The following is a 14435-nucleotide window of genomic DNA, read 5'->3' on the forward strand; positions in this document are numbered from 1 at the left end:
CTGTTCAAACGCCGACCACCCCCTCACTGTGCGAGCACGACGGAACTTCCGAGTCTTGAGAAGTGTTGGCGAACAGTGGCCTGGGAAGTCCTTGCTGGGAGGTCGTGTGGAGGCTTGCACCATTTCACGTCTTCCACAAAAATGTCGGCGCAAGCTCAGGTTGACAATGAGGTGAAAGGCCGCCTGGCACTTGTCACTGGCGCTTCGGGAGGGTCAGTTGCGCGTCCCGATGCTGCCACAGACGCATTACTTACATGCAAACAGACTCGGCGCCGCCTGTGCACGCGAGCTCTACTCCCAGGGCTGCCACCTGGCTCTCACCTACTCGGCCTCCAAGGCTAAAGTCGACGAACTCATTGCCTCCTTTCCGTCCGACTCATCACGGCGAATATCGTCGCATAAAGTTGACATGGGCGAGGACAAAGACTTCGATCGACTATTCCAAGAATTAGAGAAAGAGCACGGTCAGCCAGGCCCAGATATCTTAGTGTCCAATGCTGGCCGCGGCGCCCGCATCTCCTCCATCATTGACATTCCAGTCGAAGAGTTTGACCTCACACTGCGAATAAACCTGCGGGCGTCCTTCATCTTGTGCAAGCTCTCCGCACCACACATGATCGCCAAGCACTGGGGCCGCATCATCCTCATGGGCAGCATAGCCGGCTATGGTGGTGGGATCAACGGGTGTCACTATGCGGCGAGCAAGGCTGGGTTGATGGGGATGTGCAAGAACCTGGCGCAGAAGCTTGCGAAGGATGGCATCAGTGTCAATGATGTGGCGCCGGCGATGATAGGGGAGACGGGCATGATTCCGGACGCGAAGGCTGTGGAGGGAAGTCCGGGTGATGTTAAGAACATACCTGTTGGCAGATTGGGTGTGCCGCAGGAGGTAGGCAACGTTGTAGGGATGCTGGTCAAGACTGGATACTTGACAGGGCAGTCGATAGTGATCGGAGGTGGGCTGAAATGAGGTGAGAAATGTTAAAAAGTTTCTTCATTTCACGAGTAACCTCAGAGCATTCCCGGCGCGTATGTACATGGTCGTCGCACAAGCTATGCCTGTATACCAGAATACGCCCCGTACGTTTCCGGTCACGCCTCGGATGTAGGCCACATTGTAGAGACACCTGGCAACACAGTATCCCCAGCTGAAGACGTTCGCATACCACAACTCATCACCATAAGCCTGCCCCTCATTCGCATGCACCACAATCAACCCGATGTTCGCAGCAACCACCGCCGCCGAGAAAAAGCCCAGTCCCTCAAACCCATTCGACGACGCATATTCAGCGCGACGTAGCTGGCCTTTGGCTTCAGGGGTGAGCCGTGGATGTGGATTGGCATCGACTTTGCCAAGAAAGGATTTGGGCTCTGCGGTACTGTACCGCCAATCTGGACTCGAGCCCGCAACAGCGCTTTTACCATCAGAGTTGCGCGGCCTCATCAGTGCGTTGTAGCGGAGGAAGGCATATGGATGGGGAAAGAAGGCGATCCACCAGGCAGCGGGGACGGCGTAGAGGGAGAGGTTTTGAGTTGAGAGGCTTCCATTGCGCTTGAGGCCCGGTATTTTGCGCCGGAACCGCTGTCCACGATGTTGCTGGAAAGGAGCTGCACCTGTTGAGCTGCAATCTGGTCCCGGAAGTGTTCTTAGAAATTATATACAAGAAGACCTGCGGATTAGCTAGGTACGAGGACGCCTGATACTTCGTTTGGCAGATATCGAATCTGGTACGAATTGCGAGCACACGCGAGGCGATGGTTTCATAGTACTTCGTAGCCGAAACGAGTCAATGCTCTTTCACGGCGTCTTACAGACGACTGCGCGGGCGGATGTTACTGCCAACAGACTGATGAAAGTCGTAAAACCGACGCATGGATCTTCCTCGGCGATCAGGAACGTCACTCGATGCCGCCACTGCATAGATCGCCTCGCGTGTGGCTGTGCATTCCCGTGGGGTTGAAGCTTCCACGTAGAGTTCTCCCGCCATTCTCAACCTAACTGACCGCCTTGGACTACAGGACAAACTCAATCCTCGGTCCGCGCTTGCATAGAGCGATATCTCGATGAGCATGTCTTCCGCCACCGTTTTGTAGGCATCCGCGCCTTGTACTGATATTCTTTGTCTTCTCCGTTGTGACTATCCTTACTGGACCTAGCTGTCAAGCCTTCACATCATGGAGTCCATTCACATGAACACGCATCCCACGCATGCCACCTTGGGCATGCTACACCAGCCCATGGAGTCTTCTAGCGGCCTACACTACGGCCAAGCAAAGACCTCGGCGGTGGAAGAGCATACTGCCATGGACGACGGCTCGCGCCATAGATCGGCTCCTGGCTACGACACCGAGTCGCAAGCTCCTGCATATTCGTCCCAAGCAGATCCACTCGATCTATCGAGAAGAGTGAAGACACAAGCCGAGCTCGACAGCATCACCGCCAACAGCGCTCGCAAAAGAGACAACATAGCATACTGCAATCCAGTCAATCTTGGCCGTAAGCCTGCCTCGAAAGTGGCGGGTTTCTACGAGTCGCAAAATTCCCAGATCGAACGATTGTTGAAGCCAGTGCATGAGCATGTTCGCGAGGCCAAGGACTCGCAGGAGTCTACCAAGTTCAAGTACTTGATTGCTGTCTATGGCTCGTTTGGTGCAAATATTGCCCTTTCGATCATACAGCTCTATGCCGCCATCTCATCTGGATCGCTGTCGCTGTTCACGACTGCGGCCGACTCCGTCTTCGACCCGCTTTCCAACGTCACTCTGATCCTCTGCAACAAGGCCGTCACCAAAGTCGATCCTCGCAAGTTCCCCGCAGGTCGCGCGCGCATAGAGAACGCTGGCAACATCGTCTTTGCCTTCCTGATGGTCTGCGTATCTTTCATACTCATCGCCTTCTCCATCCAGGATCTTGTGCAGCACGCTGGACAGTCGGAAACTAAGTCCTTCTACCTACCTTCGGTGATCGCTGTGTCAGTGGCTTTCACGACCAAGCTCTGCCTCTTCTTTTACTGCTGGGGCATCAAAGGCGAGTACTCGCAAGTTCGCATCCTATGGGAAGACCACCGCAATGATCTCTTCATCAACGGCTTTGGTATTCTTACCTCGGTTGGTGGGTCGAAGCTCGTGTGGTGGCTGGATCCCATGGGTGCCATCATTCTATCAGTGCTCATCTCCTGCCTGTGGCTGCACACCGCCTACGAAGAGTTCCAGCTTCTCATCGGCATCACCGCGGATACGGAGACGCTGCAGCTGATCACATACGTGAGCATGACGCACAGCGATGCGATCAAGCAGATCGACACTGTGCGAGCGTGGCATTCTGGACCACGACTAGTCGTGGAGGTTGACATCGTGATGGATCCCGAGGACACATTGCGGGCTACCCATGATGTGGCGGAGGAGCTGCAGATGAAACTGGAGAGTCTGCCGGATGTGGAGCGGGCATATGTACATGTCGATTTTGAGACAACGCACAAGCCCGAGCATTTCTTGAAGAAGGAGCTGTGATCAGACACCAGAGCTCATCACTATCAAGACAATCTGCTCTGAAGATTGCCGAGACAAGTCGTACAAAGGACCACAACTTACCAGGATAGACGAAGAGCTGCCAGCGTCGATGGTTTTACAGACCACCTCGAATTTCCTTTCCGCAATCACGAGATCACGAACTCAGTGCATATTGTATAGTACCGGAGACCATAGACTGAATTGAAAGCCAGCATTAGGATGTTTGAAAGAGTGAGTAATCCAATGTGCCTGAGTATCTACACCTGTACGAGGGTTGATTCCCACTGCCGGCCATCTCTAAGAAATGCTTGGGAGTCGGAGATCTTATCCGAAGAAATCTTGGCTTTTATTTTTGCGCACCTGCGACTATCGATCTTCCTCGTTATCGACCACACTCTCCTTCAACCACCAACAATCTCAACGACGTTCATTTGAGGTATGTCGAAATCCAACACCCTCTTCAGCTAGCCTGAGATGAGCACTCTGCGTCGGAAAGAGACTTGTAACATGGTCGACGACGTCCGCGCAGACACGCTCATTTCTTGCGACACGAGCTGGAGAACCCTTTGTTGGGCACTCTTCCACGCTCGAGGCTACTGAAGACTGACATAATCTTCCTGCAGACACCTCAAGTCCCAGCTCCCTCGACTTGAGAATCTCCTCGAACGACACAACACCGCAAAGATGGTTCGCACCTCCGTCCTCAATGACGCTCTCAAGAGCATGAACAACGCCGAGAAGGCCGGCAAGCGTCAGGTCCTCATTCGACCAAGCTCGAAGGTCATCGTCAAGTTCCTCCAGGTCATGCAGCGACACGGTACGTGCAAGAATAATTTCGCATTTTCATTGTTATTCGGGTTTAACTAGGCCTTGGTTTGATACCTGCGCGACAACCTTGACCCTTTAATGGCCCGAAAGAAGAAGATAATATTGGCGGTCGGTCTTACACATAGCTTTTCCTTGTATTCTGTGGACTGTTCATGTTTATTCGATCGCAACATCTCCCACACTCAACGATAGCAATATCTGACTGTTGATCCAGGCTACATCGGCGAGTTCGAAGAGGTCGATGACCACCGCAACGGCAAGATCGTCGTCCAACTCAACGGCCGCCTCAACAAGACTGGTGTCATCTCTCCCCGTTACAATGTTGCTCTTCGGGACCTCGAGAAGTGGGTTGTCAAGCTGCTGCCTTCTCGTCAATTCGGCTACATCATTCTCACGACTTCGTCGGGTATCATGGACCACGAGGAGGCTCGACGGAAGCACGTGTCGGGCAAGATCATTGGGTTCTTCTACTAGGGGAAAGGAGAATCTAATCGAGGTCGCCATCTGTCAGCAGAATCACATGAATGATACCCATGATTTGTGAGCGGTGAGAGACTGCTCTTATGGTAGCCTCAACTAGATACCAAAAAGTACCGCCATGATCCAATGTCGAAGCTACACATTCCACGTAGTGCCAATCCCATGCCTGTGTCGAGTCTCTGCGTAGTTACAGCTGCGTCGTCGCCGTCGTCGACTTCGGATCAACGACCACTTCCATCATGATAGAGATCACGTGATCGCCAAGCTTTTAGAATTCTTCGGCCACAGTGCGGGCACTCCGCAGCGCAGTTACCGACGACTCATCATCGACTCTCATCCTCTTACATCCCTCCCAACCCACGAAGACTTGATCTCGCGTCCCCGACAAGTCACCGCGAAATCTACTCAATATGGTACAATCCGCCCCAAGATCTTGCCCGCCCGAGAAACAACTACTAACGACATACTTAGGCACCGGCAGCGTCGTCTGGCGGCAAGAAGCAGAAGAAGAAGTGGTCAAAGGGAAAGGGTACGGAAAATCATCACTAGGCTCCAGATCCTCGCCTACATGCAAAGTCGGACATTACTGACAAATACGAACAGTCAAGGACAAGGCCAACCACGCCGTCGTGCTCGACAAAGCCACATCCGACAAGCTCAACAAGGATGTCCAATCGTACAAACTCATCACAGTCGCCGTCTTAGTGGACAGATTGAAGATTAACGGCAGTCTCGCGAGGCGAGCACTCAACGATTTGGAGGAGAAGGGCACGATCAAGAAGGTTGTTGCGCACAGCACGGGAAGCATCTACACGAGGGCTGGTGCTGGTGGCGATTAAGTGCTTCCACCAGGACGGAAGAGTGATCGGGATGTGAGTGGACGGTTTGAAACTATGACGCCACTTGTCTGCAACGAGAGATCTTGCGGTCAAGGACCTCGACAAGGGAAAGCGCTCTCCATACAGTGCAGAACTCGACTCGATGGTATCGTGTGAGCGAAGTCATGACGGTTTGTCAGACATGGCGTGACATATGAGCTTTCAGGAGCACGTATGATGGACTTGAGACACGGCAGCCACAATGAAAGCACAAGTCTACAGCATTCGCAACACACAGTTCAAAGTTCAAGCACAGAACTCCAAATTGTCGTTGGTCATTTTGGTTCAAGTTAAGTCATTGAAATCCGGCGCCTCTGCTCTACTGTACCGGCTTTCCCGGCGCTGCCTGCTTCTTGTTCTTGCCACTATTCATCTTACTCCGTTTCGGCCGTCCCTTCTGCGCGACCTCACACAGCACCGGTGGAGGACCTTCATCCTCTTTCGTTTCTTGCACCACCCGTCCAACCTCAAAATACTTCGCATTCCCCTTATAGAACTGTACCCAATGCTCAACCTCCCCCCTCACCCTCCTTCTCGCCTCCCTCCTCTCCCTCTCCGCCCTGACCTTCTTCTCCCCACTGCTCAGACCTTCATCCTCCACATCCTCCACGGGCAAGTAAATCTCTTCAGCGCCCCGTAGGTCGCTGGTAGTGTCATCGGCGAAACAGCCAGTGACGAAGGCGCGTGTGGCGTCGCGGCCAGCGAAGACAGAGTAGGAGCCGCCGGGGCCGTAGGTTTGGGGCGAGGCGGATACGTCGAAGATTGTGCTGTTTATTGCTAGGTATATGGGTCTAGAGAAGTCCGTGCCGTTGTACTGTGATAGTTCTTCGAGTGTGAGCACCACCGGGCCTTGGAAGTATTGAACGACAGCCTTTGGGTTGGTAAACCAGGCCGAGTAGCCCCAGATGAGGGAGGAGGTTGGTGTTAGGTAGTAGGACAAGGCGCATGAAAGGATGACGAGTGTAAGGAGGATGCGGAGGATGTCGAGGAGGGAGATGCCCGGACCATCATCGTCTTTCTGTATACGCTGCGCGGGATTCGAATTTACTGGTTTGACGGTATCGTTGGCCTTCGAGGGACCGCGATGTCGTAGACCGTCATTGTCTGACATAGACGGTGTTGGCTTCTTGGTTGGCTAAGGATGACTACTGGAAGTGCGGCAAGAACGACGCTGGCAATGGGAACTGATACGTATGGTAGATCGTTGCAATTCGCATGTGCTCGTTGGCCTGTGCAACGATTTCGTGGGGAACGCCTTTCGCCCCCACGAGTGGTCATCGCCAGCCACATGGTTCTTGACGAAGGACACCTTCCAGCCACCCACCTCAAACTTCTACATTGATCGCGTACCTAGAGCAGCTTCGTTTTCTTCCTCTCACCGTCGTCTCTCCCGTAAGACTTTCAAGTCCGCTGTCGCCAGTAGCTCGAAAAGCGCAACACGATCAAGCGCATCAGGCAGTAAACAAAGCCCTTCCCTCTTGTCCTCGGCATCATCCTACTACGGCCCAAGAGTGCAGCCACCACTCGGCAACACCGCGCATAGCGCTCAAATCGCACTGGGCAGCTGTCGGTCATCTCTACAATGCGTGCATAGTCCACGACCACAACGATGTCCTACCAATATACAGTCACCGAGCGCCGCCGGCGCACTACCTCTCCCTCCTACGGTGCCTCATCCAATCGCTCCACCTTCGGCTACTGGGTTCCTCTAGTCCTTACAGTCGGCGCCGCCGTCGTCGGTGTCGCAGCCTGGGTATGGTCGGAGCGACGGGAAGATGATGAGGATAGCGATCATGAACATTATAGCGGTGGCGTCCCACCACCAGGCTATGCAAGCATGAGCGGAGGAATGGGGCCTCCGCCTCCAGGTGGTATGGGAATGCCGCCCGGGCCAGGACCAATGGGCATGCAGCAGGGCGGGCCGCCTGGTCCGGGGATGGGGATGCCGCCTGTGCAGGGCGGGTTTCGCGGGGGTGTTGATGGGCCGGAGGGCGGGTGGAGCAGCAGGAGCAGGAGCCGGGTTGGTAGCTCGCATGTCTTCTGCGCTGGGCATGCAGATCGTCTACGCCGAATCAGACGCTGAATTGGGCGTCCCAGCAGGTTGCGGCTGGTTTTGCTGCGGCTGGTGCGATGGTTGGTGGTGCGTTGGGGGCTGCAAGGGAAGGTGATCAGGGCGCGTATCGGGATCATGAGCGGTGGAGTGAGGAGGCTGAGCAGAGGGACAGTGAGAGGGAGAGGGGCCAGGTGAAGCAGGGTCTGAAGAGGAGGGGGACGGCGGACGAGTACTTTTCGGGGGAGGTTAAGTTGCCGACGAGGATGAGTGGGTATAAGGGCAAGAAGAGGAGGACAGTGGCTATCGTTGTGTCGGCGGTGGAGAATGGTACTGCGGCTACAGAGCTGGGAAATCATGCTGTGAGTTCTTTCAGGAGGTCGTACGCATTGAGAGGATTTTGCTAACATGCGATAGTCGATTCTTGCACATCTGCCGGAGCATCTGGATCCGGACACTACAAGAGTATTTGTGTTGATCTATGCACCTGATCTAAAGACTCATCCGCTCGCTACGACAAGTGCCTCTCAACAATCGATGCGCTCCCAATCGATGGCTTCCTCCTTCAGCAACATCAGCCATCCCGGCGATCAAACTCCCGAAACTCCAGCACAGACACCTGGCGAGTTCCCAACTTCTGGTCTCACGGAGCTCGATCCAGCACCAGAGGACTCCAGCCTCTTCTCGAGCTCCACCCTGTTCAAGACACTCCACAACCAAGCCCGTGCCCTAGTCGAGCGTGACTCACATATCATGCCCTTCACGACTCCCGCGGGGCACAAACATATTCTGAAGTCCTTGTCGCCGGAAATCGTTTACATTCAAGAATCCCTGTGTGGCGACGCAGGCGAGGGCGAGATTGTGGCTGATCTGAGTGGGTGGGTCAGGCAGATTGTGGTCGTGGTTGGTGATGAAGGCGGCGCTGGAGGGTTGGTTGATACTGATGATGAGGTGGAGAGGAAGAGAATGGGCGGAAAGGACGGTACGGGCGTTTGGTGGATGAAGGAGGAACGGACTGGGCTGGGAAAGAGGGTTGCTGTGGTGGAGGGCGTGAAGGTTGGTGATGATTGGGGGAGGAGAGTCAATGAGCAAGACTGAGGACACAACGACGACGAAACATAATGGTGGCAGCGGTTGACTTGAAATATTTTGGTAGCGATCCGCAAGTTGTAGCCTGTGTAGTCATACAGCGAGCATTTCTCGAAGCATTCATGGTAGCTGTGGCTGAGTACTTGAACATCGTACTGAACGGTTGATTCCAATCAGGAAGTCCGTTCGCAACAGTCACGCCGGTTGCGTACGAGTCTTGCAACTGCATATGCCGGACAATAGACTGCTTGCCCTGGAGTGGTCATAGGGTAGGGGTTGATCTACAAGGTACTCTTGTTACTCCGCATTTCAAGTGCTTAGGTAAGCGGGACAGGCCGGCGCCAAGCGTGACCTAACCTTACGTCGATGTTGGTTGCGCGACATTGAGCCAGCACATGCATTACTCGAGTCATCCAGAACAAACCTCACTCACTACATCGCACGTATCTCTACACGCACAACTCACGGCCACAACCATCACATTCACTGGAGGAACGACTGGCGACTAGGCTCCACTCCGACAGCGACAGTCATCCGCGCTCGCTTTCTACCCCTCAGCCTGCGCGTTCGCTCCCCGAGCAGCGCTTCAGTTGGCGATGCCCGAGGTCGCTTTATAGCGAAGCCCTCGCAGGCAGAACATCCACTCTCGCTTCCGAGGAGGTTCTTAGACCTCCGCCAGCGCTATGGCGGCCGTGGTAGCATCCCGCCCAGGGAGCACGCCGCAGACAAAGAAGGCTTCGCTACCACTCGTTCAGACCAATGGCAACATGTCCAAGCCGGCACTACCGTCTTCATCGCCATCGACCGCCACTAAGCGCCTTCCTGGTCAAACGCCGCAGCCACTGCCGCCGACGCCAACATCAGCGAACACCGCCCGCGCGAATCGAAGACCCCATCGCATAACGACGCGGACGGGAACTGCTGAGAACGCTGCCGCCGACAAACGGGTGCAGAGGAAATTTCCTGAGCCATATGGTCAGTCGATGTGGCGAGCTTTACACGCGTCTTTTGCTAACAACGTCGTAGTTGCCAGTGAACGACATATTCTTAGAAAATTCAAAGGCCGACCACCTTCGCTCATAGTGCATCTACATCCTACAAATTTCAGGTTCGACGCGCAGGATGGCAGTTTCAGCTACCAATCGCCAATGCGTGTGTTCATTGAGCACCTGCAGAAACAGACAATACCACACGATATGCTGGAAGATTTTCGAGAAGCTGGCGTGACTTTCTACGACGGCTGGCTCATTGTCAAGGTCATTGACCACCGCCATACCTCGAAGCCTGTCGTCGAGAGCAACGGCCCAGATAATGACAAGCCGTTCTCGGTCCACAACTACAATCCGCACATAACTCCGTCACCATATGCACCTTTTCCAACAAAACAGTCAGTCGGAGAGAGGTCTTCGCCCTCTAAGCAGAAAGATGGTGCATCGTCCGACAAGGAGAATGCAAGACCGCAGTCATCCAAGCCTGAACCCAGAATCTACCATGTCGGTCTACGGCCAACAGGACTCTCACGCCACGCAGACACAAGCATTGATGCGCTCGCTCCGGATCCCAAATCACTGAACAGGAAACAGTCACAGATCAACGCCAGAGGTGGAGTGCCTCAGACCCCTACCTCGGGCGTGCCCAGCACTCCCTTGACGGAGAAAGGGCCGCCTCTGAAGAAGCAGAAGATGAAGATCGACTCCAAAGATCTGCTGGAGTACGAAGCACGCATCATAAATGCTACCGCACCGCCACTCTACCTTGAGCCCGTCGCGAATGCTCTGGAAGCCCAGGCTTTGTTGGAGATGACAATGGATCCATTTCATAATGCTGCTCCGCCTTCACCCAAGAGCCGTAAGAGGACCATCGCCGAGCTCGCAGCAGATGACGCCCACGCCAAGCAACAAGAAAGATTCATGCTCATCATGGACGAGCGTAATGCTGGGGTTCCCGGCGGCACGAACGCTGCCGTTGACGGACCAGCCGCAAACGTCATCTTTCAGCCTCGCTTTGAGAAATTCAACGCCTTGGAAACTATCAAGCGAGATATGGCTGAGAAAAAGCAGCAGGATAAAGACCGACAACTGCAGGAAGATGAAGCCCGTCGCGAGTCACAGCAGCGGACGGCTGAAGACGAGAAGAGAAAGGCGGCTCTGCGCCAGAGGGAACAGCATGCTCTTATGCTGCGAAAGCAACAGCAAGAAGCCCATCAAATGGCCTTGCAACAACAAGCCGCGGCTCAGCAGGCCCAACAGCAGCAACAAGCTGCTCGGCAACAGGCCGCCCAGCAGGCTGCCCAGCAACAGGGACAGGCCAGTGCGATTCCACCGCAAATGCAGAACCAAGTCATGGGTAATCAGGCTCGGAACAGTCCCGTTATCCGGCAAGGAACGCCACATGCTGCATCTTCACCTGTCGTCAATCAGGGTCAAGGAGGGGCTGGGTCACCTGCTCGTCCTGGATCCGCACTACAGCATAGCCATCCAATGGCTCGTGGACTCAGCAACCAGAGTAGGAACGGCACACCGCAAATAGCCCATGCAACACCTGGACAGCGCAACGCGACTCCTATCTTGCGGCAGGGCACACCAGCGCAACACATGAACATGACGCAAGCGAGTCCCCACGGCAGCATGATGGCTCCGACGCCACAGATGGCGCAAGCTCAGGCGGCTATGAATGGTCAGATGCCGAACGGTATGACGCCCCAACAAATGGAAATGCAGCGAAGACAGAATGCCATGAGAATGCAGCAAATGCAACAGCAACACCAACAAGCCATGATGGCTGGGAATCCTCAACTAGCACACAATCTCGCCCAGCAGAACGCCATGCAGCAACGCCAAGCCGCCATGCAGGCTCAACAACAGATGCATGCCCAGAATCAGCAACAAATGGCTGGCTCGCCCGCGCAAAGTCATGGAGCGTACAACAAGCAGCTTTCAGAGCAGATGAAAGCGCAGATGCAAGGCCTCGCTCAAGCTGGAGGCAACGCTGGCTCGCCCGTCCAACATCAAATGACGCCACAGCAACAACAGGCTGCTCTTGCACACCAGCAGCAGCAGCGAATGCTACAAGCGCAGGCGCAGCAGCAGGGCCAGATGATGGGCAACCCTGGTATGCAAGCTCAACAAATGCAGCAGCCTCAACAACAGCGTGCCTCGATGCAGCAGCAGATGCAAGCGTTCCATCAGCAATCTCTCAACAAGTACACGCGGCAACTTACCCAACAAGCCATGCAGCGATACGGCTTGTCTGGCAATGCCCAGCAGCTGCCCCAGCCCGAGCTTGTCAAGATCCAGCAGATGGCTGCACAGGCTGCTCAGCAGGAGCTCGAAACTCGACGGCAACAAATGCAGCTAAGTTCCAGATGCAACGCGCCCAACAAGCCGCCCAGGCGCAAGCACAGGCTCATGGTGGAATGGTCAACGGCCAAGGTGGCGGCATGAACATGAATATGGGTGGAGGCCAGCAGAATATGGCCGTCATGCAGGCCCAGCAGCAGCAGCAAGCGCAGCATATGCAGGGGATGCAGATGGCGCACGCGCAGCAGCAGATGTTGGCCGCGCAGCAGGCGGCTCAGCATCAGGGTCAGGGTGGGCATGGGAATGCGCAAGCGCAGGCTCAGGCGCAGGCGGCGATGTATGCTCAAATGCAGCAGATGCAGCAGGCGCAGCAAAGAGGTGGTGGGCAAGGATAGTATTGTGTCCACTGCAGATGCAGCGCGCGCATCCCTGGCTCGGCGACTAGTAGGGACACAGCGAAGACGATGAGGACGAACAGATGCTGGTGGGCGGCAGGGAGCGTTGATCGTTGGACTGTTATGTGTCAGGCAGCATGATACCATTTTGAGACAACTACATATTGTATTATCTGTTAATACTTAGGAACTCTCGACTAAAGGGACTTCTGCCACTGTGCCAATCGTAGTATCAACCTTGGAACACACCTGGGCAAGTTCGAGTTATCCATGCCTCCTGGATTAGACATACTTTGTCCCAGATTGCCCCTTTGGGAAACACAGAACTTCTACCCGAATTTCTCTACCAATCGCTTTTGCCCTGTCTTGCCAAACCATCGCGCTCGTGTTCAATGAAAGACCACACCCACCTTCCTTCATCGCTCTAGGAATCCTTGCATATCAGTTTTCCTTCCCACACGACAACGTCAAGAAGACTGGAGCTTGATCGACTTCACAGCAACATTCAACTGGTAGCACTCTCCAGCTTAATTCTCTCGCCGGACACAACTTTTCGGAGAAGTGTTGTATGTACCGGTGTCTAGGTCGCTTTCGCGTCTCTCTGAGCTCATCGAATGTACCGCTGCAGTTTTTGCGCCTCTGTCGGCACGAGCTTCTTTGTGGCCATGGCTCCACATCAGTCCGCCCTCTGCAAAGTGCGGCGACAACGTCAAAGGCGGACCCAGGCTCGGACGAGGTCGTGAGAGCGCACAGTGCTTCGTTGGACCCTGTCAGGCGCGCTGAACTCGATGCTGCTCTGGAAGCATTTGAGGTAAATTCGCCTCTGTTGGGCGGGACCGCCAATAATACCGAAAATGGACGTTCCGGATCGTTCGATGATCGTCAGAGCGCGACAGTGCATCGCGGTAGCTCTAGCCCTGACGCAGAGGACATTTCTTCCGATGTTCCAATGACTCAAGGAGACATCTTCTTTGATGCTGCCATGGGCCCGGACAAGGACCGGCTCGAGTCAGGCTTGCGGGCACGAGATTCTCCGGAGGGAAGTCTTTCGACGTCAGTCCCCCTGGGTCGCAGAACACTGAGCCGCGCTGCACAGCGCCACAGCGCCTTGCAATTCTTCGAGGAGCTTAGCCGCTTAGTAGAGAATTACGCATATGGGAGCCACATCATGACTCTGCTACGATCTTCAGAGTTCTTCAATCATTATATCGACGCTACGACGTTGGGGACTGAAGAGCGTGATCTTCTGCACGCAACGATCCGGCGACTTGCAGCCGTCGAGTTTGGCATAGCGAAGAGGCACAGAAAAGATTTGCATAATGCTCACTTACCTCAGTTGGGTGCAACTGAGTGGCTGCTGAATCATGGTATGCGGGCTATGACTAACTTACCTCGATATGGTGCAACTGAGTGGCTGCTGAATCACTTATACTCACGTGGTGTGCTAGAGTCGTCATACTGGGTGGCGGCTCTTACGAAGTCAATCGCAGCGTTGAGTGAATTCAAGTTTGGGCCGTACTGTGACGCGTTCGAAGCCACTGCAGCAATGCCATACTTGCAACAGCTGGCAGGAACGCCTTTGGAGAAATTGAATTACATTCGCCTCTACAAGGTCGGGTTGCAGCTTGATTCTCTCATTCGAATGTGGCGCAACTTCCACGCAACGAATGCAGGCACCATCGTCAACCACAATCTGCCGATCTTTCCCAAAGACTCTTGGGAAAAGGATCGTGCTATAGACTCAAAATCCATTCAAACTTTTGGCGCAGCTCTCTTGTCTCCGTTGACGACATGGAACTCAAAACTGGATGATAAGGCTAAGAATGAGCTAGCATCTGCCGCCTATTGACTGGTAACATGCTGCTGGATGCTTGGAAGCTCGCGGGCTGTGTGGATGTCTACTCTC

General features: G+C 54.5%; 7 protein-coding genes across 7 annotated transcripts; 6 read left to right on the plus strand and 1 right to left on the minus strand.

The window, feature by feature from the left end:
- Nucleotides 1–141: 141 nt before the first annotated feature.
- On the plus strand, nucleotides 142–970 carry AB675_2216 (3-oxoacyl-[acyl-carrier-protein] FabG; the record flags this gene model as incomplete). The annotated part of the gene is made up of 2 exons (XM_018142170.1): nucleotides 142–212; nucleotides 265–970. 2 exons carry the CDS (start codon nucleotides 142–144, stop codon nucleotides 968–970), a joined length of 777 nt encoding a protein of 258 aa, XP_018003083.1.
- A 1205-nt stretch (nucleotides 971–2175) lies between these two features.
- Nucleotides 2176–3510, plus strand: AB675_2217 (Metal tolerance protein 3; the record flags this gene model as incomplete). Its single annotated transcript, XM_018142171.1, has 1 exon — nucleotides 2176–3510. The coding sequence occupies one exon, from the start codon at nucleotides 2176–2178 to the stop codon at nucleotides 3508–3510; it is 1335 nt and encodes a 444-aa protein (XP_018002629.1).
- A 684-nt stretch (nucleotides 3511–4194) lies between these two features.
- Nucleotides 4195–4812, plus strand: AB675_2218 (40S ribosomal protein S22; the record flags this gene model as incomplete). The annotated part of the gene is made up of 2 exons (XM_018142172.1): nucleotides 4195–4327; nucleotides 4553–4812. 2 exons carry the CDS (start codon nucleotides 4195–4197, stop codon nucleotides 4810–4812), a joined length of 393 nt encoding a protein of 130 aa, XP_018002813.1.
- A 1203-nt stretch (nucleotides 4813–6015) lies between these two features.
- AB675_2220 (putative steroid-binding protein 3) lies at nucleotides 6016–6807 on the minus strand (the record flags this gene model as incomplete). The annotated part of the gene is made up of 1 exon (XM_018142174.1): nucleotides 6016–6807. One exon carries the CDS (start codon nucleotides 6805–6807, stop codon nucleotides 6016–6018), a length of 792 nt encoding a protein of 263 aa, XP_018002837.1.
- Nucleotides 6808–7305: 498 nt separating this feature from the next.
- On the plus strand, nucleotides 7306–8844 carry AB675_2221 (uncharacterized protein; the record flags this gene model as incomplete). Its single annotated transcript, XM_018142175.1, has 3 exons — nucleotides 7306–7716; nucleotides 7773–8108; nucleotides 8164–8844. The coding sequence occupies 3 exons, from the start codon at nucleotides 7306–7308 to the stop codon at nucleotides 8842–8844; spliced, it is 1428 nt and encodes a 475-aa protein (XP_018002971.1).
- A 674-nt stretch (nucleotides 8845–9518) lies between these two features.
- AB675_2222 (SAGA complex subunit spt20) lies at nucleotides 9519–12278 on the plus strand (the record flags this gene model as incomplete). Its single annotated transcript, XM_018142176.1, has 2 exons — nucleotides 9519–9810; nucleotides 9862–12278. The coding sequence occupies 2 exons, from the start codon at nucleotides 9519–9521 to the stop codon at nucleotides 12276–12278; spliced, it is 2709 nt and encodes a 902-aa protein (XP_018002706.1).
- A 1200-nt stretch (nucleotides 12279–13478) lies between these two features.
- On the plus strand, nucleotides 13479–14378 carry AB675_2223 (uncharacterized protein; the record flags this gene model as incomplete). Its single annotated transcript, XM_018142177.1, has 1 exon — nucleotides 13479–14378. The coding sequence occupies one exon, from the start codon at nucleotides 13479–13481 to the stop codon at nucleotides 14376–14378; it is 900 nt and encodes a 299-aa protein (XP_018002975.1).
- Between the last annotated feature and the right edge of the window lie 57 nt (nucleotides 14379–14435).

The sequence above is a fragment of the Cyphellophora attinorum genome (assembly GCF_001299255.1).
Source record: "Cyphellophora attinorum strain CBS 131958 chromosome Unknown Contig6, whole genome shotgun sequence".
NCBI classification, from domain to species: domain Eukaryota; kingdom Fungi; phylum Ascomycota; class Eurotiomycetes; order Chaetothyriales; family Cyphellophoraceae; genus Cyphellophora; species Cyphellophora attinorum.